This window comes from Thamnophis sirtalis, unplaced genomic scaffold, assembly GCF_051295495.1.
Source record: "Thamnophis sirtalis isolate CommonGarterSnake01/CBP01778 unplaced genomic scaffold, rThaSir2_p1.2 scaffold_10, whole genome shotgun sequence".
Taxonomy (NCBI): Eukaryota; Metazoa; Chordata; class Lepidosauria; order Squamata; family Natricidae; genus Thamnophis; species Thamnophis sirtalis.
The window spans coordinates 4,321,132-4,347,033 of record NW_028261390.1 but is presented as its reverse complement, the minus strand read 5'-3'; the positions used below and the strand labels follow the sequence as shown (position 1 = coordinate 4,347,033).

Here is a 25,902-nt window from a genome sequence, read left to right as displayed (position 1 = left end):
AAGTGTGCCTTTGCACAAAAAAGGTTGAAAAACACTGTTCTAATGGATTCTGTGCGGTTCCCAATCGCACGTTAAAACAACATACAAAATCATATTAAAACTATAAACTAAAAACATCAAAACATTAGTACATAAAATTGTCTGCTACAATGTCCTACCTGTCAACGGCCACTTCAGCTTCAACGCCAATAATACACGGGCAAACAATAGATACAAACTCAAGGTAAACCGCTCCAAACTCGATTGCGGAAAATGAGACTTCAGCAACAGAGTGGTCAACGCCTAGAATCGCCTGACTCCGTTGTTACATCCTCGAACCCTCAAACAGCTTCAACCTCAAACTGTCTACCGTGGACCTCGCCCCATTCCTGAGAGGTCCGTAAAGGGGGCGTGCATAAGCGCACCAGCGTGCCTTCCGTCCCTGTCCTACTCCCCCCATTTATTTGTATTCATTTCCATCGTTCATGTCCATGTTTATACTTATACCTGCTATCGTGCATGTCTGACAAACAAATAAAAGAAATAAAAAATAAATTAAAAACAACAAAGTCCTGATGCCAAGGGTAATTTCTGACGTGCATGGATCTAATCTTATCTCAGGGGGGAAACTCAGGCCTTCTAAGCGTCAGAGAAAGCTAGAAGAGTGGAGGAGTACCAAAGTCCATGTGGCAAAGAGTTCCACAGGGGGGGGGCTGGCACGGAGAAGGCACCCTTCCTAGCTCCCATCAGAAGGCAATATCGTGGGCGCTGCTGCATACTAGAATGCTTATGGTTGCATTTGTTCGTCTCTTTTGAATTCAAATTTTCATCCAAAATGAATTTACTGGGTGTCCCGTACATCACAATAACAACTCTTAGCCCAAACTTTATAGAGTAGGATGGTTCTCTACAGCAGTGTTTCTCAACCTTGGCAACTTGAAGATGTCCGGACTTCAACTCCCAGAATTCCCCAGCCAGCATTCGCTCTACAGAAAACTCTAAGTACTGAAGAGTTGGGAGCTTGTAGATCTGCAGTCTGATGCAATCCTATTTTAGATATTTATCACTTTATTTCTTATTTGCATTTTTTTCTTTCTTATTAGGCTACTTGTGTGGGATCACAGCTCCACTTAGCACAGCACGTGTAAAGTCCCAATTGGTAACTGCACTTGGGAGGTGTTATGTTATTTTCAGTTTTGTGCATTTGACTACTCACACTGCTTACTTGTCTTGCCACATTAAACACTTGGGTGAGTTAGCTTTCTAGGCGCTGATCCGTTCTCAAGAACCATCTAAGTGTTGGGGCACCCAGGAAAGGGAGTTGGGCTCTGACTCACAAATCTGAGAAGTTCTTGAGAACAATCAAGTAATCATTCCAGAAGGTCTGAGAATCACTCCAGAAAAACCATGAATCTAATTCATCCTATTTCTGATTTAAAATCCTCCAACTTTACATTTTCACCTGCCTTTTATATTTCCAGAAAAAGTAATTTTCCTTCTTTCTTTCTTCTTTCTTCTTTCTTTCGTTCTCTCTCTCTCTCTCCTTTCTCTCTCTCTCTCTATCTTCTTTCTTTCTTTCCTTATTTTTTCTTCCTTCCTTCCTTTTTCTTTCTTTCTCTCTCTTTCTTTTTCTTTCTTTCTTTTCTCTTTCTCTCTCTCCCCTATCCCTCCCTCTCTCTCTCTCCCTCCCTCCCACCCCCTCTCTCTTACATCCTTCCGAGGTCAGTAAAAGGAGGACCCAGATTGTTTGGGGCAACGGGCTGACTCTGTAAACTGCTTAAAGAAGGGCGTAAAGCACTATGAAGTGGTATGTAAGTCTAAGTGCTCTTGCTGTTATCCGTAGAGTTACTGAGGAGCCGTGGTGGTGCAGTGGTTAGAGTACAGTATTGCAGGCTAATTCTGCCCACTGCCAGCAGTTCGATCCCAAACGGTTCAACATTGACTCAGCCTTCCATCCTTTCGAGGTCAATGAAATGAAGACCCAGATAGTTTTTTTTGGGGGGGGGGGGGTTGTAATATGCTGACTCTGGAAACCACTTAGAGAGGGGATGTAAAGCACTGTGAAGCAGTATATAAGTCTAAATCCCATTGCTATTTATTCTCCCCTCCCTTAAGTCTTTAGACTAGAGGTTTCTTATTATTCACATTCTCAACAAAACCTAGGATTCTTTGTTAATACTAATAACCATTTCAACATTTTCTGCTTCTTTTGAAGCAGTAAGACCTGGTATGGATTGACAGATCCATTGTCAACTCCGAGACATTGCCATCTGTAGCCTCCCTCCGTCTGTAACGTGAGCAGAGTTGGTGGGGTTTTGAAGGGTAGGTGGGTGGTGGGATGTAGGGTTACGTCCCTCCATCTTGAAGCTGCCAAATTTGAAAAACGCCGATACAGGATGCTAATAGTAATTATCCTGCAAATGTGAAATTGTTTATGCTATTTTTTACAAACCGGTGTAAGCTATGTTAGCTATCGAATGCCTTTTGCTGGTTCTTTGCTACTTCGGTGTGGAGGGAAAAAAAAAGAGAGATCTCTTGGGAAAACTCCAGACCTTTATGTAGAACACAAAACTCTTCCCTAGATACATTTTGCTGCAGGAAATAAGATTCAAACAGTGTGTGATCCATTACACTGCAAGGAAAGATCAATTATTCTTTATACATACAAGTTTCTCTTTTTTTGCCCCCCCCCCCTTTAAACAAGCTAATGTGATTTCCTGTTTGCATCGACATGGTAGAATTTGTGCAAGTGCGATCATTATGTATGACAATGCATAACAACGCTACGACACAACCCGTGGGGATTTTCCAACCCATGAGATAGCACCAGTGCTAAATGGGGCGGTTTATATTGGAATGGAGAGCCTTGGAGTCCTCCAAAATCACAGAAACATAGAATACAGAATAAGAGAGCTGGAAGGGACCTTGGAGGTCTTCTAGTCTAACCCCCTGCTGGAGCAGGAGACCCTATACCCGGGATGGCGAACCTATGGCACACGAGGCGTTGCCCTGTCAGCTGAGTTCAGCCTTTTTTAAAGCCATTTTTCACCCTCCCCAGGCTCCAGAGGCTTTATAGGAGCCGGGGGAGGGCGAAAAGAGCCTCCCCCCCAGGAGGGAGAGAGAGAGACTGCGGGGGGGGGGGGAAGACAGACACACACAGAGAGAGACTGAGAGACTGAGGGAGGGAGAGACTGAAGGGGGAGGGAGAGAGACTGAGGGAGGAAGAGAGAGACTGAGGGAGGGAGAGATAGAGAGAGACAGAGAGAGACTGAGGGAAGGAGGGAGGCAAGGAGAGAGACAGAGAGACAGAGAGACTAAGGAGGGAGGGAAATACAGAGAGAGAGAGACTGAGGGAGGGAGGGAGGGAGAGACTGAGGGAAGCAGGGAGAGAGAGACAGAGACAGAGGCAGAATCAGAGAGACTGAGGGAGGGAGAGAGACTGAGGGAGGGAGAGAGACTGAGGGAGGGAGAGAGACTGAGGGAGGGAGAGAGAGAAAGACTGAGGGAAGGAGGGAGAGAAAGACTGAGGGAAGGAGGGAGAGATAGAGAGAGACAGAGAGAGACTGAGGGATGGGAGGGAGGGAGAAAGAGACACACACAGAGAGACTGAGAGACTGAGGGAGGCAGGGAGAGAGAGAGACAGAGTGACATAGAGAGACTGAGGAGGGATGGAAAGACAGAGAGAGAGACAGAGACACTGAGGGAGGAAGGAAGACACTGAGGGAAGCAGGGAGGGAGAGACAGAGACAGAAGCAGAGAGACTGAGGGAGGGAGGGAGAGAGACACAGAGACACTGACAGAGGGAGGGAGGGAGAGAGAGGCAGGGAGAGACACAGAGAGAGACAGAGACACAGAGTGACTGAGGGAAGCAAGGAGAGAGAGAGAGAGAGAGACAGACAGACAGACAGACAGAGAAATGTCAATCAGTTGTTAAAAAATAAAACAAACAAATAAACAAACAAAAGGTAGGAGTCCTTTAGTTCTAACACCTGCCCAGAAGATGGGATTGTTGGCAAAAGCTTAAAATGGTCAATATCGAGAAGGCTTCTGTTGCCTGAAATGCTGTAGGGTTTGGGGCAACCTTCAGATGTGTGGACTTCATTTCCCAGAATGCCCCAGGCAGCCTGGGGAATTCTCTTAGACTTAGGAGGAGTCCCTTTTAATTCTGAAACATCATGAATTGTAGAAAAATAGCACTTGACTAATCAAATGAAGCCGAAAAAGCCGTTCCGGCAGGATAGGCTATTCTGCTTATAACAAAAGTTGCATACTTGCACAGAACTTTCCTGTTGCGTCAAAAGAGGCTCAAACCCAAAATCTTTGCAACCTGTAAATAACTTCTACATCAAGAGTGGACCTCAATAGTTGGATTCTACACAAAGAAAGATCATTATAGGTCATCCTCGAGTTACGCTGTTTGTTTAGTGACCATTCGAAGTTACAACAGCACCATTATGTGCTGTTGACCATCCCAATCTCTCAGGGGCTGCCCCAAAGAAGAGGGAGCCAAACTATTCTCCAAGGCACCTGAGGGTAGAACAAGAAGCAATGGGTGGAAACTAATCAAAGAGAGAAGCAGCTTAGAAATAAGGGGAAATTTCCTGACAGTGAGAACAATTAATCAGTGGAACAGAAATTGCCTCCAGAAGTTGTGAATGCCCCAACACTGGAAGCCTTTAAGAAGATGTTGGATAGCCATTTGTCTGAAACAGTATAGGGTTTCCTGCCTAGGCAGGGGGTTGGACTAGAAGACCTCCAAGGTCCCTTCCAACTCTGCTATTGTATTATTGAAATTGTATTTTTCACACTATCATTTTTCACACTTACGACTGTTGCAGCATCCCCCTGGATCACAACTCAGAGGCTTGGCAACTGACTCATATTTATGACGGTTGGACTGGCCCGGGGTTGTATGTTCACCATTTGTGACTTTCCCAGCTGGCATCCAATAAGTGAAGCCAATGAGGGAAGTCGGATTCACTTAACAACTGCATGACAGCTGCAGTAATTCACTTAACAACTGTGGCAAGAAAGGTCGTAAAATGGGGAAAACTCACACAGCAATGGAAATGTTGGGCTTAATTGTGGTTGTAAGTCGAGGACTACCAGTATAGATTTCTTCTCCTCTGAGTGTCGGAAGGAGTTAGAGATGTGACCATTAGTTCACATTGCCAAATCCCAAAAAATTAAGTGGGTACATTTGGGAAAATATACCTAGAAATTGTTACCCAAACCGATCATCGCCTAATTCAAAAGGGCACCGTTAAACTCCTCCAAATGGTGCTAGTAATGTAATGTAATTTCTTAATGTGAAAGATGAAACTATGTTTAAGGAGAGAAAACTATATATACAGTATTTTTAGCTTACATTTAAAATTAACTATATGCATTTTTGTTGTTGTTTTGGGGCTTATTAGTATGCAGCTCTTAGAACATGATGTGTTATGTATCTACATCCTGAGTAACAGTCTGTATTTATATAATTAAAGTATTCTAAATTTATTTTAATTGCTTTCTTACCGCTTACACATTTTTCTTTTAATAAAAAACTCTTTGCTTTAAAGAGAATTCTGAAGTTTGTTTAGTATTTCGCATTAAAGGTATAATCCAATGAATGGATACTAGTAAAAGCAACTGGATATTCCATTATGCAAAAGATAATAATAATAATAATAATAATAATAATAATAATAATAATAATAATAATAATAATAAATACTGGCGCATAATACACCAGACATCACACTGGTTGAGAAAAATAAGGTCACAATCATAGACATCGCAATACCAGGTGATAGCAGGGTCGCCGAGAAGGAACATGAAAAAATCGCGAAATACCAGGACTTAAAAATCGAAATTCAACGACTATGGCATAAACCAGCAGTGGTAATTCCAGTGGCAATTGGCACACTGGGTGCTATTCCAAAAGCACTGGAATTACATTTAAAACAGTTAAAAATTGACAAAATCACCATCAGTCAAATGCAAAAAGCCGCACTGCTTGGATCTGCACGCATATTACGAAAATACGTTACGACGTCCTAGGCCCCTGGGTGGGGCCCGACTAGTAATCAATGCCAAATCCGGCGAAACAACTGGCCGCTGTGATACAATTGTATAATAATAATAATAATAATAATCCTCCAATGGCCAACTAATTAAATGCAACAAAAATGAAGCCTACAAATACTTAGGCATTCTGCAGTTGCATAACATCAAGCATGGAGAAGTAAAAACTATTGTCAGGCGAGAGTACACCAACAGAGTTAGGGAAATTTTGAAATCTAAATTGAATGGTGGAAATACAATCAAGGAATAAATACCTGGGCAATACCAGTTATAAGATACACAGCTGGTATAGTTAACTGGACACAAGCTGATTTGGACATTCTGGACCAAAAAACCAGGAAACTAATGACAATGCACTATAGTTTACATCCACGTGGTGATACTGATAGACTATATCTGCCCCGAAAATCAGGTGGCAGAGGATTATTACAAGTGAAGCAAACAGTTGAAGAAGAAAAACATGCACTGGGTGATTATTTAAAAGAAGGTCAAGAACATCTATTAATCGAAGTAAAGAACAAAAATCTACCGAAGGCCCAACAGACGAAACAAGAATACAGAAAAGATGTGATAAAATCAAGAATGGAGAGTTGGCAGAACAAAGCATTGCATGGCCAATTTCTGGAAAAAATAAAAGATAAAGTGGACAGTGAACAAACTTGGTTATGGTAGTCATCTTCATCTATCTCCCTCCTTCTCTATCTATCTATCTATCTATCTATCTATCTATCTATCTATCTATCTATCTATCTACATACATACACACACACACACACACACACACACACACACACACAAACACAGAGAGAGAGAGAGAGAGAGAGAAAGATAGATAAATGATATATTACTATCTATCTTTCTATCTATCTTTCTATCTCTTTCACTATCTATCATCCATCCATCTATCTAACCATCCATCCATCTATTATCCATCCATCCATCACCTATCTCTATCTATCTATCTATCTATCTATCTATCTATCTATCTATCTATCTATCTATCTATCTATCTATCTATCTATCATCTTCTATCTATCTATCTATCTATCTATCTATCTATATATATATATATATATATATATATATCATCTATTTATCTATATCTATATTATCTATCTATCTATCTATCTATCTATCTATCTATCTATCTATCTATCTATCTATCTATCATCTATTTATCTATATCTATCTATTATCTATCTATCTATCATCTATCTATCATCCATCCATCCATCATCTATTCTCTCTCTCTCTCTCTCTCTCTGTGTGTGTGTGTGTGTGTAAATTTTGTGTTAGTATCTCTGACTTCATCTGGACAGCTGCTACACAATTCCTTGACAAATTCCATGCTGGTTGAAGGCATAGGAGCATTAGTTTCTATTTGAAAATCATCTGCAAACCCAGTTTGTACACAATGGCTTACGTTTTTGAGAATCTCTGTTGGTTTAATCACTGTTTATTTCTCCAAATGTCTCCCTCCTTGGGGTTTTTAAGAGGAGACTAGACACCCTTTTGTCTGAGATGGTATAGGATCTCCTGCTTGACCAGGGGGCTGGACTAGAGGACCTCCAAGGTTCCTTCCAACTATGATGATGATGATGATGATGATGATGATGATGATGATGATGATGGTGATGGTGATGATGATGATGATGATATGATCTAATAACTTTCTTGTGAAAATCTGCAGCAACCTATTAAAGCTGATACCATCCTCTTAGTATCTTGAACTGGATTATTCCAGATAATATTTCTGGACTAAATAAGTCACAACTTTGCCTTGATGGGCTTTCATCTGCTTCTACAGGTGTTCCTCGATTTACAACCATTTATTTAGTGACCATTCAACGTTACAATGGTACTGAAAAAAATTACTTATGACCATTTCCCACACTTATGACCATTGCTGTAGCCCCATAGTCACATGATCAAACTTATCAACCCATGGAACAGAAGTTGCCTTCGGAAGTTGTGGGACCTTCATCACTGGAGGCTTTCAAGAAGAGACTGGGCTGCCATCGGTCAGAGAAGGTGTAGGGTCTCCTGCTTGGGGGTTGGACTAGATTACCTACAAGGGCCCTTCCAACTCTGTTAATCTATTATAGCTGTTTTTTTACACTTATGTTGCACCATCCCCATAATTATGTGACCAAAATTCAAATGCTTGGCAACTGATTCATATTTACGACGGTCGCAGTGTCCCGGTGCTTATGTGATCCCCTTTTGCGACCAACTGACAAGCAAAGTTAATGCGGAAGCCAGACTCACTTAACAACTGCAGTAGCTCACTTTAATGACTGTACCAAGAAAGGTCGTAACAAGGGGCAAAATTCAGTTCACGGACGTCTCGCTTATCAACGTCGGGCTCTTTCATGGACGCATCTCGAGGACTACCTGCATTTTCCAAGGTGGATGTTGGATACATGTCCTTGCAGTGGCAATTGACAGTCACTTCGTACCCCCCCTCGTTTGTTTTTGCTGATTTTGAACACAACCCAACCGCTTAATTTCAGAAAGACATCAGGATTTCTGCCAGCAGGACATTAAGAGACAAGATGTCTACAATACTACTTTCCTCAATGGAATAGCTCTTTTTTTTGGGAGGGGGGGAGAGAAGCCCCACCACCTTTGTGAATTGAAAAGGGCTATTTTTTCTTCTGCATTCCGTAAAGTAACACAATGCTTTGAGATCCGGCATTCAGGCTTCTTTAAACTTAAAATCGGCTGGTTCATTTCAGGCGTGTCTGCGAAACGGTCAAAGGATTGGATCTCACAGCCGTGGCAACGGAGACCGTACCTTCCTCAAAGTCACAAAAAGAATAGGGGGGGGGGGGGAGAGGAAACAACCAACACAAAACAGATTGTCGACAGCAGCTTTCTCTAGAGCTAATGATGGTTAAAAATTAGCCGACAAGCTTTTTTTTTTTCCTTTTTTGGGTCCATTTAACAAAACAGCCCTACAGTTTTTTAGAAATCTGGAGGTCTCATGCTTCCTTTCGAAAGCCAAAAGTCGTCAGCCTCCCCTGAAACACACACACACACTCACACACACAGACACACACACACTAAGCTGAATGGTAGACCGATTCATAAACGCAGCCTCCTAAATGCCTGAATAAGTCTATTGTATGATCCCTGCATATATCCCTGCAAATTTAGCCCCAAAGATGCCATTGGCAACAGCATATGCTAAACACCTTCTTTTAAAAAAAAAAATGAGGGAGAAAACCCAACAGGCATCGTCTCAAAATCCACCTTGTCATATTTTGCAAGCATCTTTCGTTTGTGCAAGGAAAGGAAAGCAAAAGAAAACACCAGGCAAACAAAGAGAGAGAGAGAGAGAGAGAGAGAGAGAGAGAGAGAGAGAGAGAGAGAGAGAGAGAGAGAGAGAGAGAGAGAGAGAGAGAGAGAGAGAGAGAGAGAGAGAGGGAGAGGGAGAGACATACACACACACAAACACACGCACGCACACACACCGTGCACACTTGTCCGCAAGAAGTGAAATGGGATGGAAAAAGTCAAGCACTTCCTTTCCAGTCACCGAACCGAATCCCAGCATGGCAATATGGTGCCCCTGAAATGCTGGAAGGGAGACGCGTCCAACCACCCACGTCCGAATGCCAAACCTGCCTTTTTGCACTTGGACCCTTGAGACAAAGAGGAAGGGGGGAGGTGGGCGGAAAAGGAGGAAGGGGTGGAGGGGGGGCACACGGAATTGCTGGCTCCTTTTGGCTACTGCAGCTGTTGCTCTGTGTGTGCCGTGCATGTGTGCATATGTTTTTTTTTTGGGGGGGGGGGGAGAGGGTAACAGCCAGCAGGGCTGAAGCCTTTTCCATTTCATCAGTCGAACGTATCTCCCGTTACTGGTTCAACTAAAATGTTGGTTTTATGCCCACCCCTTTTTCCATTTGCCCGTCTCTTCTGAAGCACCGCGCAGGTTGTGGTGATCGCGAACGGCTTACGACACTCAGCGTGCAGTGGAAGGCTCTGCAGGCTGTGGCTTCTTTCTACTCGGCTGCAAGGAAGCCTCGCTCTCTGGCTTCCTTTCTTTTTCTACCCACCCCCCCCAGTTTCTCCCTCTGCTCTTGAGCATCTTCTTTGACAAGCCAAGGGAAGCCGGAATGGAAAATCAAGCCATTTTGAGCCTGTCCGGTCGGAAAACGGATTTCAAGCTGCCTCGGAGGAGTATAAAGATGATGTCCCCGGTTCATCTCCAATGACGGACGCTAAAGAGACTGTCGAAATCCCGGGGAGCTGTTCGGAGTTTTGGAAAGGGGGGGTCTCTCCGCTTCTTCTTCTTCTTTCTCGGGTGTATTTTTCCCTCCCCTCCTGCCCTCTCCCTCCCCACGTCACCGTACGAACTGCAGAGAAAAAGGACAGAGAGAGAGAGAGAGGGAGAGGAAGAGAATGGAAGGAAGGATGATCAACCGTGATGCCCGTACTTCTCAAACTTGGTGCTGGGAGTCTGCTTAAAAATAAGGAGGAGGAAGGAAAAGAAAAGGAGGAGGAAAAAAAAACCAAACCAGAAAGGAAAGGGGGAAAAAAAAAAGATAGCTGGACATGCCTCTCGCCCTCCGAGATGAAGCAAAGTAGACATTGTGCGTCCCGTCAGCCGTTGCCAAAAGCCGAAAGCGTCCGAATTTGTAGCAACAGAGAGCTCTTTTTGAGCCCTGCATATAATTAAGTCAAACACAAAGGAAGCTACTGAATGGAGCTTGTCAATCTCTGGAACAGGGTGGGTAAGACACTTTTTAATTTCATTCTCTCGTGGAGAGGGGTGTTTTTCACCCCCCATAATTGTTCTCGTCTTTGCGGCGGGGTCTAAAAAAATGGACAAATTCTCGTGTACCTTTTTGAATGCTTCTGAACTTTAAAGGCTGTCCTACAGAGTCCTGCATGCTGCATTTATGTGCCCCCCCAAACCCCCAACGACAAGTCCAAGATTTGGCCCGATGACTCTCTTTATTTCTGCCTGTGCCCGTCCCCTTGCCCTTTTGCTGACATATGGTGTGATGTAGAATTTATACGGAGAAAGGCAAGTGACCAAGTCAAAGATTCAATGGACTTTCTCAAGCACATTGGGGAATATTCTCGCTAATGGATTTCCTTCTCATTGGGGTCTGTTTAAACTGGCTGCTGAAAAAGCCCCCAGGGTTGATCCTGTGTAGCCTGGGTGTTTTTTTAAAAATGCTTCCAGCCGTGCACACTGGGTGTCCGCAGCTTTGCCGGTGCGAGGGCAGGCTCCTCTACTGCGAGTCGCTGAATCTCACCGAGATGCCGCACAACCTGTCGAGCGTGATGGGTTTGTCATTGCGGTACAACAGCCTCTCGGAGCTGCGTGACGGACAGTTCACCGGGTTAACGCAACTCACGTGGCTGTTTCTGGATCACAATCACCTTTACTCCGTCGAGGCGCATGCCTTTCAAAAGCTCCGGCGGGTGAAAGAGCTCACGCTGAGTTCCAACAAGATCACCCAACTGTCCAACAGCACTTTCCGGCCGATGCCAAACCTACGCAGCGTGGATTTATCCTACAACAATCTGCAGGCTTTGGAGCCGGACCTGTTCCACGGCTTGCGCAAGCTCACCACGTTGCACATGCGGTCCAATGCCCTTAAGTTTGTGCCTGTCCGGATCTTCCAGGACTGCCGCAGCCTCAAGTTTCTCGACATAGGATACAATCAGTTGAAGAGCCTGGCTCGCAACTCTTTTGCGGGCTTGTTCAAACTCACCGAGTTGCACCTGGAGCACAACGACTTGGTGAAAGTCAACCTGGCCCACTTCCCCAGGTTGCTCTCTTTGCACTCCCTCTGTCTCCGGAGGAATAAGGTCACGCTTGTGGTGAACTCCTTGGACTGGGTGTGGAAGTTGGAGAAAATGGACCTCTCCGGCAACGAGATCGACTACATTGAACCTCACGTTTTCGAAAGTGTACCTCACCTCCAGTCCCTTCAACTGGACTCCAACCGGCTCACCTACATCCACCCCAGGATCCTCAACTCCTGGAAGTCTCTTGTTAGCATCAGCCTCTCGGCCAACGCCTGGGATTGCGGCCGGAACATCTGCGCGTTGGCCACTTGGCTCAGCACTTTTAAAGGCCGCTACGACAACAACTTGCTCTGTGCCACCCCTGAGTATGCACAGGGCGAGGACGTCTTGGATGCTGTCTATGCTTTTCACTTGTGCGAAGACGCCACGGACCTCACCACCGATGGGGACCTCCTCTCGGCTGGGGTCAACCACAGTGACCCGACGGCCAGCTATAACCCTTCGACTCTGAACTCTGACCTGCAGGAGGCCGAAGGGGATGGAATCACCGACGTCATGACCCCCACCGTCCCCAACGAGAAGACTGAGAACGCCGTTCAGATCCACAAGGTGGTGACGGGGACCATGGCCCTCATCTTCTCCTTCCTTATTGTGGTTTTGATACTGTATGTCTCCTGGAAATGCTTCCCGGTCAGCCTCAGGCAGCTGAGGCAGTGTTTTGTGACCCAGCGTCGGAAGCAGAAACAAAAACAGACTATGCATCAAATGGCTGCCATGTCAGCCCAGGAATATTACGTTGATTATAAACCCAATCACCTCGAAGGAGCTCTGGTGATCATAAATGAATATGGATCCTGTACGTGCCACCAGCAGCCAGCAAGGGAATGCGAGGTGTGATTTTAATTCTGCTTTTGTTATGTTTTGTTTTTTTTTCCAGTGGGGGAAAATTTCACTCGGTGTGTGCTACCAAATAGCAGTGAGCAAATTATTATTATTATTAAAAAGAAAAAGACAATTCAATAAGGGTTGACTTGGCTTACCGGGGCCTTTGTGTGCCGAAAATGTTCTGTTTTTTTTTTTTTGAAAGGAGCTGTCCCAAAAGACAGGATGTTAGCTTTATTGTGGCTAAACCCCTTCACGACGTTCAACTTTCTGACATGAGTTATTTCCTATAATAGCTCTCTGTGGGGAAAAAAATAATAATAATCTGCCGATAACCAGAAAAAAAGAAAGTGTAAAAAAAAAAAAAAGTAACGATGACTGATATTTTTTTTTGTAAAACCACCACCACAAAAAAAAAGATATGTTTAAAAAAATAAAATAAAAGCAAAACTAGCATTTACAATTTTTACAGGCTGTTGCACCGTATCTGAATTGTTATCTGTATTGGGGTGGGAAGGTGGATTTAATCCCTCTCACCCACAGGGAGTCAAACTGCAAAATCCTGGGTTCCTAAACAAACCACAACGAAGCACAAAAGTTAAAAGGAAAGCAATGGGAGAATTGTGTGGCTAGTTGTACCATGTAACTGTTGAATTCAATGTGTTTGATCTCAATCTGCTATGTAATCGATCCTTTATATGCGTGGTGGGGCCCACTCTAATTTGCACCTCCCACAGCCTTGCCCCCCCCCTTTGGTCACAAGACTCAGGCACAAGGGTACCCCAAAGTTCCTTTAAGACCCCGTCCCCCCCGTCCCCATCCGAAGCTTTTCTCTCATGTTCTCAGCTTGCATTAAAAAAACAAAACCCAAAATGACTTCTATCATTGGAGATTTGGGATGGAGATAGGACCCTGTTTTCCATCTGGTACCCCACATTTTTACACCCACCATTGCACGACAGAGAGACCTGCAGGAATTTTAAACTCCCCGGCCTGCAGAGCATTGGGGCAGCTGAGCTAGAGACAGCCACCAACCCGTTTCCCCTGGGGGGAAACTCTTATTTGTGTCGCTCACAAAGGTTGGGGAACAATCTTAACCACAGGCCAGCTTCGACCACAGTTAGCATTTAGCTGTGGTTGATCTTAGCTTGCCACCAGAAACGTTCACGTTGACTCCTGCATCATGTCTCCCAACTGATAGGCTGATGCCTGGCTAATCAATAATAATAATAATAATGATAATCCAAAAACAAAACATAATTTACTTCTCCTTCTAACCATCATCACAATGAAGCAGAAGTCACTAGCCCGGTGATCATCAAAGCTATTGCATTGGTCTCCTTCCTGTCTATTTTCTTCTTCTTTTGAAAAGGTCTAGGCGATACTGCTGCTCCCTGGTCCTGTATTTTGAACCCGTTGCCTCCGTCTAGGACCAAGCCATCAAAATGATCTTCAAAACCCTTCAAAAAAACCTACACTTCTTACGGGTGCTGCTGTTCTTGGGTGCAGCCAGAGGCACCAAAAAAAAATTGCAAACAAGAGAAGACAGGTGTCACTCACGTTCAAGCTTGTTCATCAAGGATGGATTTAGAAAGGATGGGGAGAGGAGGGGAAAGATTTGGGTAGCACAGAGAGAGACAGAGAGGGTTGCATTTTGAGGGACGGCAGAAGCAAAGGCCAGAAGCAATTAAATCTTCCATTTAATTAACTTAAAACACCCTTGCTTTGAAGCCCAGGGTTGAAGGAAGGCAAGGATTTTAACTGACACCTGCCAGAATGCAGAAGGAGACGCCTGGGGTGAGACAGATTTCCCTTCTCGTTCTTGCCCTGTTCCTTCCTCTTCTCCAACAAGACAAATCAGAAGTTTCCTTATCCCTGCCCAAAAATTGTTGTTGTTTTTTGACGACAATCCTTCAAGACACTTCTCAGCAAGCTACTGAGCCCCCCACCAAGTGACTCAAGGGGCTTTGAAATGCCACGTTTTTCTCTGCAAAACCCCAAACCCCACCTCGGACTCAATGTGCATTTTTTTCCCCTCCTCCAGTGCTTGCTACACTATATTTCACTAATTCCTTTGCTGTTCTGTAGCACAGTCTTGGGTAGCCTCCTGCTGGAATAAAGATGGAATATACCTCTCTCTCGGGTTTTTTTTTTTCCTGTTTTCCCCAAAATAAGACCTCCCTGGATAATAAGCCCAATTGGGCTTTTGAGTGCATGGCGCATGCGCTAAAATAAGCCCTCCCCCGAAAATAAGCCCTTCCCAAAAATATTGCAACGCAGCAGCAGCCATGAGGTGACCACGCTCGCCGCCTCCTGCTCCTCAACAATAATAAGACCTCCCCGAAAATAAGGCCAAGTGCTTATTTTTGAGGAAACACGGTAGTTTGTATCTTTCCACGACACCGATAAGGAATCATATCAATTTTATTTCCCACCGCAACCTTTCTTTGATATTTTGGGTATAAGAGAGTTCTCACGATTCCCCAGAGATTCATGTTTTTACTTCTCGGCTCCCTTACTCATATATTTATTTACTTCTCTCTCTATTGATCAATCAATTACATTGCTAATTTGTCTAGGAATCATGGCCACCTAGATAGATGGCAAAACTACTGATCACTTCCAAATTTTACATACATACATACATACATACATACATACATACATACATACATACAGCACGACTCTCTTTCAAAGTAAATAAAATCCGTGGTTTTACTTTTGGGCAGCCTAAATCATATGTATTCATTCACATATTTATCTATTGATTAATTAATCACCTTGCTAATTCATCTAGGAACTAAAGGCCCTTAGACAAGACTGCAAAACCACGGAACACTTCCAAAGTTTAGCATTTGATGCTTTCTCAGAGCAAAGCAAATCCATGTTTTTACTTCAGGGGCCCGCTAATCATATATTTATTTATTTATCTATTGATTAATCAATTACATTGATAATTCATCAAGGAACTTAAGGTCACCTTAGATTGATTGCAAAACTACTGAACCCCTCCAAATGAAAGCATTGTATGCTGCTTAAAGCAAATAAAATCCACCTCAACAAATCCACCTCATGCAACCTCAAAGCAAAGCAAATCACGGAAACAGGGCTGGTCCATCTATAAACCATCTAAACCAGTGATGGCGAACCTTTTCGGCACCAAGTGCTCATAAGGTCATGCAGAAATGCTGATTGGGTCTGGGCTCTGGAAAAGCCACACTTCCAGGTTCTAGCGCGCAGGCATGCCCAACGATCAGCTGACCAGCGCGCACGTGCAGGCCAGTTTTTGGCACTGCCGTGTGCGCAAAGGAATCGCGCTCGGGAAAAGCCGAACTCCATGGTTCTATTATTGCATGCGCACCCCCCCCCCCAATCAGCTGGCTGGTACTCATGCGCACACCGGTTTTCAGCACTAATGTGTGTGCAAAGGACAGCTGATTATCTTGCACGCATGCGGAGCAGAAACCCGGAAGACAAACAGGCAAGGCCGTACATGTCGGCCAACATGGCTTCATGTGCCACTTTGAGCACACATGCCATGGGTTCCCCATCACGGATCTAGATGAAGAAGGAATAAGAAAATACGCCTAAACTATAGGTAGAAGAGAGGAAGCAGAGGTGGTATTCAGCTGGTTCAGACCGGTTCGGGCGAACCAGTAGTGGTAACCTGGGCCCGCCACCCACCCCAGCTCGATGTTGTCCTATTTAACATGTTTTCTAAGCCACACATATGCGTGCAAGCTGAACGTGAAAACATAGCACATGCATGGAAGGCACACAAGATCACAAAGCAAGCACATGCTGGCACAGCCAACCAGTGGTAAACTTATGTGAAACACCTCTGAGAGGGGGAATAACTTTGCCTGTTGCTCAGAAGAAGTCTGATGAGGTCTGCCTTGGAGGCATCTTTATGAATGTGGGCATGTTATCTGAGAAGGTTCTGGATCAGTGGTGAAATTCATTTTTTTTTACTACCGGTTCTGTGGGCGTGGCTTGGTGGGCATGGCAGGGGAAGGATACTGCAAAATCCCCATTCCCTCCCAACTCCAGGGGAAGGATACTGCAAAATCCCCATTCCCTCCCAACTCCAGGGAAAGGATACTGCAAAATCCCCATTCCCTCCCAACTCCAGGGAAAGGATACTGCAAAATCTCCATTCCCTCCCCACTCCAGGGGAAGAATACTGCAAAATCCCCATTTCCACCCAACTCCAGGAGAAGGATACTGCAAAATCCCCATTCCCTCCCAACTCCAGGGGAAGGATACTGCAAAATTCCCATTCCTTCCCAACTCCAGGGGAAGGATACTGCAAAATCCCCATTCCCTCCCAACTCCAGGGAAAGGATACTGCAAAATTCCCATTCCTTCCCAACTCCAGGGGAAGGATACTGCAAAATCTCCATTTCCACCCAACTCCAGGAGAAGGATACTGCAAAATCCCCATTCCCTCCCAACTCCAGGGGAAGGATACTGCAAAATCTCCATTTCCACCCCACTTTGGGGCCAACCAGAGGTGGCATTTACCGGTTCCCCGAACTACTCAAAATTTCCGCTACCGGTTCTCCAGAACCTGTCACAACTTGCTGAATTTCACCCCTGTTCTGGATGTATTTGCTCTTTAAAAAAATCAAACTTTATTACACCCTTTCTCCAGAACGGAGGAGAGGGAGATGTTTCTTATGGTCTCCAGCTGCTAGGGGAAATGAATTGCTGGTAGAAAAGTCATTTTCACCACTCTTTAGAGCTGTTTGGAATCAGATAGCTTTGGTGTAACAATTCAGCCTGTACTGGTTAAAATAAAGTTGTTTGGAAAGAATTTGTCTTTGTACGTATGCAGGAGCAAAATGTTGATTTTTTTTTTTTTTTGAGTAGGCAAAATGATCTTGTTCTCCCTTACATTTAGGTGGATGTGTCTCTTTCTGTGTGTGTGTGTGTGTGTGTGTGTGTGTGTGTGTGTCCAAGCTTTTGTGATGAACTTATTCCTTTTGCTTCTGGCCTTTCAGCCAGGAGACCTGAAATGTGCTAATAATACCAACAGTTGTGAAAGGCAAACTGCTTCTTCAGTACGCTGTGAGTTGTGTTATAATTTCACCGAAAGAAACAAGGAAATTTCAAAGCCGTTTCGGCTGCTTCCCTCAAACGGATGGAACGGCGGATCAAATAAAAAAAAAAAAAAAAATAAGTACAACCGAATGAAAAAAAACAGCAGGGTTTTTCAACAGACAGTCTCAATGCATGGGATAAGTTTAAGAAAATTAAAAAAGCATAACTTCTCTCTATGCTGGGAAATATTTCTCGTGGGGCTAGTGACAGCTCTTCCCCGCCATGAAAATTTGGGCCACAAATGATTTAAAATTGTAGACCAAAAGAGGTAGTAGCCTCATTGCTTGATAGCCTGAAGGAAAGACGGCGGACAGATCATCATTTGATCATGGCCTGTAGGAACACAACTGCATTTAGACTGCGCAACAAGTTTTTTTCTGGAATTTATTTTTGCTTTGAGGAGGCTTTATAGTCTACGCATGTAGTCCTCGCCTTACGACCGCCCTTGAGCCCAACATTTCCATTGCTACCCAAGGCGGTTGTTACATGAGTTTTGCCCCATTTTACGGCCTTTCTTGCCACCGTTGTTAAGCGAATCGCCGCAGTTGTTAAGTTAGTGACACAGTTGTTAAGTGAATCGGGCTTCCCCATCGACTTTGCTCATCAGAAGGCTGCAAAGGGGGAATCGTGTGACCCCGGGGCTACCGTCATAAACACGAGCCAGTTGCAGATTGTCTGAATTTGGACCGAGGGAATGCTGCAATGGCCGTAAATGTGAAAAGCGGTCATAAGGCACTTTTTTTCAGTGCTGTTGTAACTTTGAACGGTCATTAAATGAGCTGAAGCAAGCTGAAGACCGCCAAATCTTACACTTGGCAAGGAGGTCTCGGAAGTCACGGACCAATTAAGCGAACTAATTGCCTCCTGCAAACTCCACTCCCCTTTTGCTCCTCTTTTATTTCCTCTGGGAGGGGCCATTCACCGTCCACTTGTGGCCTTACTCCCAAGTCGACCCTTGTTCCTTAGCTGTTCCCTTCATCTGGCAACTCTGCGCATGCGCACACTGGGAACAGGCTCCAGCTGTTCTTCTGCCCCACTGATGTCTGACTGTGAAGGCAGCTGATAACTGGCATACGGCCCTGGCCCCCTCTCTGCCTCCGACACAGAGCCCTCATCTGAGCCTTCCCCAGACTCCAGGACTGGCCCATCTTCCTCCCCAACCTCCTCAGTGTCCGAATCTGCCGCCACTGACGGGCCACAACATATATGTTGGCATGAAGGCTCAGGCTGACTTCTGAACTACCCCGGCTTTTTCATAGTAACTCTGACCGCTGAAAAAGATTTCAGGGATGTTTCAATATTGTCACCTTAAAGCTACAGTTCCCAGGGATTTCAATGGTTGAACCCTGACAATTCAACAGTCTATGAAGGGCTATTTTTTCCTTACAAGTCCGTGTCCACTTAGAAAGATGAAATGAGAAATAGAATCCCAACATTTCATCTACAAAACGAATCAATGGTGGGTTTTAATGACTGCGCACGACAACAGCCCTAGAATCATCCCTACGCTCGCTCGTGTCCTTTCAAACATGTCAGCTTCAACCCCTCGACCCCAACCGCCACAAAATGAAATGCAAATGTAAACAATGGCACTAGAAAAACAAGGCGTTTTCAGATCTTCTTTGCAAGCCAGGAGAGGAGAGAACTATCTTAACTATCTTAACTTAAAAAGAGCCGAGGTGGCGCAGTGGGTAGAGTGCAGTACTGCAGGCCACTTCAGCTGACTGCTAGATCAGCAGTTCAGCGGTTCAAATCTCACCGGCTCAGGGTTGACTCAGCCTTCCATCCTTCCGAGGTGGGTAAAATGAGGACCCGGATTGTTGTTGGGGGCAATATGCTGACTCTGTAAACCGCTTAGAGAGGGCTGAAAGCCCTATGAAGCGGTATATAAAAATCTGCTATTGCTATTATTGACTCTGCCTGCCCTTTCAGACAACTTAAAATAAACGTAAGTGTTTATATTTTCTGGAGGGTTGAAAACTAACGACTTCTCTTGGAAAGGATATGAGGGACCCAAGTTAAAAGCAACAGGTCTGCCTTGGTATTAGCAGGCCCTGGGCTGAGTTATTTTTAGGATGAGCCTTTTGAAGCAATCACACTACAGCGACAAAAAGAAAGACTACTTCTACTAATAGTACTATTACTACTACTACTACATATAAAGCTCGGAGAACGAATGTTCACCTTCATAGATATCATCTTCTTTTTCTTCTTTTAACGACTCCATAATCCCTTTCAGGGGTGGAGTCTGGGCTACTGAATGGAGCTGCGTGTTTACTGGCCAGATGCTCCTCCTGTTGCCAATGCGGAATTTTGTTCGACAGATATATTCTCATTGAGCTGACAGAGAGAAACATCTGCCTCTGCCTAAGATCGAACTCATAGCCTCCTCATTGTCTGAGGCAAGAGCTCCACCTCTAGGCCATCACACCACACACACAGAAACGATATATATAAGCATAGGTATACAGGTAGTCCTTGACTTATGACCACAATTGAGCCCAAAGTTTCTGTTGATAAGTGAGTTTTGCTCCATTTTAAGACCTTCCTTACCACAGTGGTTAAGTGGGTAGGCTTTGGAGATTGAAAGCTTATTTTTTCAAATAATGATTGGTAAGGAGGAGGAGGAGGAGGAGGAGGAGGAGGAGGAGGAGGAGGAGGAGGAGGAGGAGGAGGAGGAGGAGGAGGAACACTGTAGGAAAACGTAGAGTTGTGAAAAATAATGCAATATTGGAGTTCTTTTGCAAAGCAGGAATTGTACTGATGGGTAGGAGAAAGTTAACACAAGACGCTTTTCCCCCCCTTAACTAAGTTCATGCCATCCTTGGTATTCAGCACCTCATTTTCCATTTTTCTTTCCCACTTTTTTTTTAACCATTCACGTTTTCTAATATTGATCGCCTATAGCTGCTCTAGTTTCATCGTTAGGCCAGGTAAGTTTTATTCGTTCCTTTCATGCGTTTCTCATTTCTCTGAGATCTTAAAAAAAACAAAACCAACCCACAAAGTATCTAAAGGAGAATTGCAGCCTGGCGCATTCATCAATCTACACCCCACCACCCAAAAAAAAGAGACAACATTAGGCAAAATCACTACACCACAAATCTGAAGAAATGTAATGGCTAACTGGCTGGCAAGAGAGAGAGAGGGGGGGGGAGGAGGGAGGGAGGGAGGGAGAGAGGGAGGGAGAGAGGGAGAGAGGGACAGACAGACAGAGACAGAGAGAAAGAGAGAGACAGAGGAACGGACGGACGGATCAATGGAGAGACAGACATTCTGATCCATAATTTCAAGATATCTCATTGAAGTTAATTTATGTTAAAATAGAAACAAAATGTTACTTTCAGAGAGAGAGACAGACAGATAGACAGACAGATGGAGAGAGAGAGATGAAGAGAGACAGACAGAGAGAGAGAGACAGACAGAGTCAGAGACAGAGAGACACACACACAGACACACACACACACACACACACAGATGGAGAGACGGAGAGAGAGAGAGGGAGAGGGAGAGAGGGAGACAGACAGACAGAGAGAGAGAGATGGAGAGAGAGAGACAGAGACAGAGAGAGCGAGAGAGAGAGAATCAAAAACAGACAGAGACAGACAGACAGAGATGGACAGAGGGAGACAGAGAGATACAGAGAGAGAGACAGAGAGAGAAAGACAGAGAGAGAGAGACAAAGAGACAGACAGGGACAGAGAGAGAGAGAGACAGACAGACAGACAGACAGACAGACACAGAGAGATAGAGACAGACAGACTGAGAGAGAGACAGAGACAGAAAGAGGAAGAGAGAGAGAGAGAGAGTGTGTGCAATGTGTATTAAAATAATGAATGTGCTACACAGGAGTGATTTACTATACTGGGAGGGGTGTATTTCAGGACTCAAGACCAGTATTGATCTAAAATAGTGGACAGATTTCAGTGTTCCTTTGTGGAATATGCAAAACTGGGGCCCAAAGATTTTCGGGGGAGAGAGAGAGAGAGGGAGGGATGGCGGGAGGGAGGAATAAAAAGGGAAATACTTTTTTGGTTCCATATGGTACTAGATAAGGGAAAATCAGTGACCTTGCTAAACACCTCCCCCGTCCCCACCCCACCCCCTATATTTCTTTCCCCAATATCTCCGCATTTTCCTGTATTCTGCTCAGGCAGCATCAGGATTCTTGGAGGGCGAGTGGCGTGGTGTCATATCGCTGGCCAAGTGGATTGTCTGTGCTTTTGTCGAAAGAACAGAGCTGGCGATATCAGAGGAGGGACAGAGAGAGGGTACACTGTGTTTCCAAGGGCCGCCATAACTCGGAAGAAACATTTCTGCTCCCTTCCAGAAGATGCTTCTCCAGTCATCCAAATCCACCGTTTCTTCCCCTGCCCGTGAATTCAGCTCGGCCTTAAATTTCAAGCCAGCCCCCCCCCCTCCAAACCGACGGGAAAGCTTCGGTCCAAACCGAATTATGAAAGCTAGAACCGGCGGGCTGGCGAAGCTGGTTTGTTTTAGCTGCGATCTCTCGATCTGCAAATTCTGCAGAGCTGTCAGAAAGCTTGGGATTTTTTATTTTTTTTAAATCTCTTTGGGGTCAATAGATGACACTGTTTTGGATTTTTAAACACAACATTATCCCTGACAGGAGAGGGAGGGAGGGAGGGAGGGGGGAAACCCTGCATTTATAACCGACAGATGGATGAATTGCAAAATCTCTGTCTCCTTCGCTGATATGCATTCATTTCTGAGCGTCTCCTGACAGCGAGCGTCTGGTTAACACTTCAACGCCCGTTCATTCAATACAAAGGTGTGGGGTTTTTTTTTACGACTCCTCGGCGTTATGCGTTTTGTTCGATTCGGTCTTAAATAATTTGATCCCGCCCGGCAGACTTGGCTGCTGCTTCGCTTTGGCCTTAATAAAGTAGAATTTATGGGCATCGATGCCTAGGCCCGTGAGGGCAAACCTATAACACAGGTGGCACACGGAGGCCTCTCTGCTGGAGCCCGAGCCGTTGCCCCAGCTTAGCTCCACTGCGCATGAGCACGCACCCCCCCCCCCCAAGATTTATAGAAAGACGGCAGCTCCGATCACACTTCAAGCCCAAAACACCAGCCTGAAGATGGCGAGTGAGACCTCGCCGAAACGTTGCCAAGACAATCTCAGTCTTACACGGGAAAAGACCCGAATGCACCTCGGGATCCATTTTCAATTTATCGGTAAAATATAAACCTTATCGCTGCTATTCGCCTTCATCATATAGGCAACATTAAAAAAAAACAGTTTAGAAATATCTATTTGTCCATCTCTGATGCAGTGGGAAGCGAACCAAAATTAATTCAATTTCTCTGCAATTCCTTATCATGTTTTATTACTTTTTAAAAATATTATCTGGGAGACAAATTGCCTGTCTAAACAAACTTTGTTTAGTACAGATAGTCCTCAATTTATGACTCAACCCTCGGGCCGCAAATTTTGCGAAGTAAGACAGCTTTGTTAAGTGAGCTGTGCCCCGTTTTACGACTTTTTTTTTGCCAGAGGTGTTAAGTGAAGGACAACAGTTGTGATGTGATTCTGGCTTTTCCCACTGACTTTGCATCTTCGGAAGTTAGCTGGCGAGGTCACCCGTGGTGATGACGTGACTCTGGGAAAATGCAACCGTCACAAATACGAGTCGGTTGCCAAATGCCTGGATTTTGAACATGTCAGCCTAGGGAAGCTGCAACAGAAATTGTGAGAAATGGTCCTGAAATCACTTTTTTCAGGGCTGTTGTAACTTTCAACGGTCGGGAAAGAAATGATTTTGTAAGTCGAGGACTATCTGTAGTGCTTATCAAGTCCCTAGCTCTCTTCCTCAAAAAAAAAAAAAAGTTCTTATAATCCGTTGCCTCCTGATAACAGCGGCTACCACAAAGAAGAGAGGGTCAACCTGTTCTCCAAAGCCCCTGAAGGCAGGACAAGAAGCAACGGGTGGAAACTAATCAAGGAGAGAAGCAACCTAGAACTAAGGAGGAATTTCCTGACAGTTAGAACAATTAATCAGTGGAACAGAATTTGCCTCCAGAACTTGTGGGTGCTCCAACACTGGAGGCTTTTAAGAAGAGATTAGACAGCCACCTGACTGAAATGGTATGGGGTCTCCTGCTTGAGCAGGGGGCTGGACTAGAAGATCTCTAAGGTCCTTTCAACTTTGCTATTCTGTTCTGTTCTGTTCTATTCTATACTATTCTATTCTCTATATTCTAATTCTAATTCTATTCTCTATATTCTAATTCTATTCTATTCTCTATATTTTAATTCTATTCTATTCTCTATATTCTTATTCTATCCTATTCTATTCTATTCTCTATATTCTAATTCTATTCTATTCTCTATATGCTAATTCTATTCTATTCTCTATATTCTAATTCTAATTCTATTCTCTATATTCTAATTCTATTCTATTCTCTATACTTTAATTCTATTCTATTCTCTATATTCTAATTCTATTCTATTCTCTATATGCTAATTCTATTCTATTCTCTATATTCTAATTCTAATTCTATTCTCTATATTCTAATTCTATTCTATTCTCTATATTTTAATTCTATTCTATTCTCTATATTCTTATTCTATCCTATTCTATTCTATTCTCTATATTCTAATTCTATTCTATTCTCTATATTCTAATTCTATTCTATTCTCTATATTCTAATTCCAGCCTATTCTCCATTGAAAAAAATACCTTTGGGTCAATGGTTCCTTGTTAACCAATCAGTGCTTTAAGGAGAGTATTCTTTCTATCTTCCTCTGCCTTAGAAGCTGAACATAATAGAAATTAGATGATGGAAAGAATGGAATGGAAAGGAATAGGAATAGGAATAGGAATAGGAATAGAATAGGATAGAATGACAGAGTTGGAAGGGGCCTTGGAGGTCTTCTAGTCCAACCTAGGCAGGAAATCCTACACCATTTCAGACAAATGGTTGTCCAATCTCTCCTTTAAAACTTCCAGTGTTGGAGCATTCACAACCTTTGGAGGCAAGTTGTTCCCCTGACTGTCAGGAAGTTTCTCCTCAGTTCTAAGTTGCTTCTCTCCTTGATTAGTTTCCACCCATTGCTTCTTGTCCTACCCTCAGGTGCCTTGGAGAATAGCTTGACTCCCTCCTTCTTTGGGGCAGCCCCTGAGATATTGGAACACTGCTAGATACTGCTAAATACTTCCACCTAACATATCAAATAAGGTCAAATTTTTTGAAATCAAAGCTCAATGGAGGAAACAACATGAAAACGATCAATTTCTATGAAGTTCCTGCTATTCGATATACGGCAGGAATAGTGGCTTGGACCCCGATGGAACTTGGATCAGAAGACAAGAACTAAATCGCTTTCCCCAATGGGATGATCGCGAGACAGTATTTGCAAGGGTCTCCTCAAAAGTCACAGTTCTCAGTCACTAAATCTCCAGATCCCTCTTTTTTTATGGACGTGATCTTCATAAGATCCCCGGGACAAGTGGCAAAGAGGTTAGAAAACCACTCCGCGTTGCTGCCAAAGCCTCCCTTGCCTCTTTTCAAGGAAGATGGCCTGACACGAGATGATGGTCGAGTGATGTGATTAGTGACCAAGCACATGGTCCTTCTTGTTTACATACTGCTGAAACAAGCAAATTGGAGGAAGGGGAGGGAACCTCATGACGGGGAGCAAATTTAAAGGGAAAACACAAACACGACAGCAAACATTCAAAGGTGTGAACTTCGATGGCTGATAAAGAGATGGGAACTAATCAAGGCGATAAGCAACCTAGAACGAAGGAGAAATTTCCTGACAGTGAGAACAATTAAGGTGGGACTAGAACTCACTGTCTCCTGGCTGATTGGCCCAACATCACCCAGCTACCTTTCACGACTAAGGCAGGACTAGAACTCACTGTCTCCTAGCAATAGGCCCAAAGTCACCCAGCCAGCTTTTATGACTAAGGTAGGACTAGAATTCACCGTTTCCTAGCAATAGGCCCAAAGTCACCCAGCCAGCTTTCATGGCTAAGGCAGGACTAGAATTCACTGTCTCCTAGCATTGTCTCCTGAGCCGAGGTGGCGCAGTGGTTAGAGTGCAGCATTGCAGGCTACTTCAGCTGA

At 44.2% G+C, this 25,902-nt stretch overlaps 2 protein-coding genes across 3 annotated transcripts in view; one reads left to right on the top strand and one right to left on the bottom strand.

Annotated features, from left to right (window-relative positions):
• The window catches only part of CTNNA2 (catenin alpha 2), a 499,669-nt gene that overhangs the window by 220,513 nt on the left and 253,254 nt on the right, over positions 1-25,902 (bottom strand). The gene's annotated exons all lie outside the window — the stretch shown is intronic.
• Positions 9,947-14,835, top strand: LRRTM1 (leucine rich repeat transmembrane neuronal 1). The gene has a single exon (XM_014058206.2). It carries the CDS (start codon positions 11,146-11,148, stop codon positions 12,712-12,714), a length of 1,569 nt encoding a protein of 522 aa, XP_013913681.2. The 5' UTR covers positions 9,947-11,145; the 3' UTR covers positions 12,715-14,835.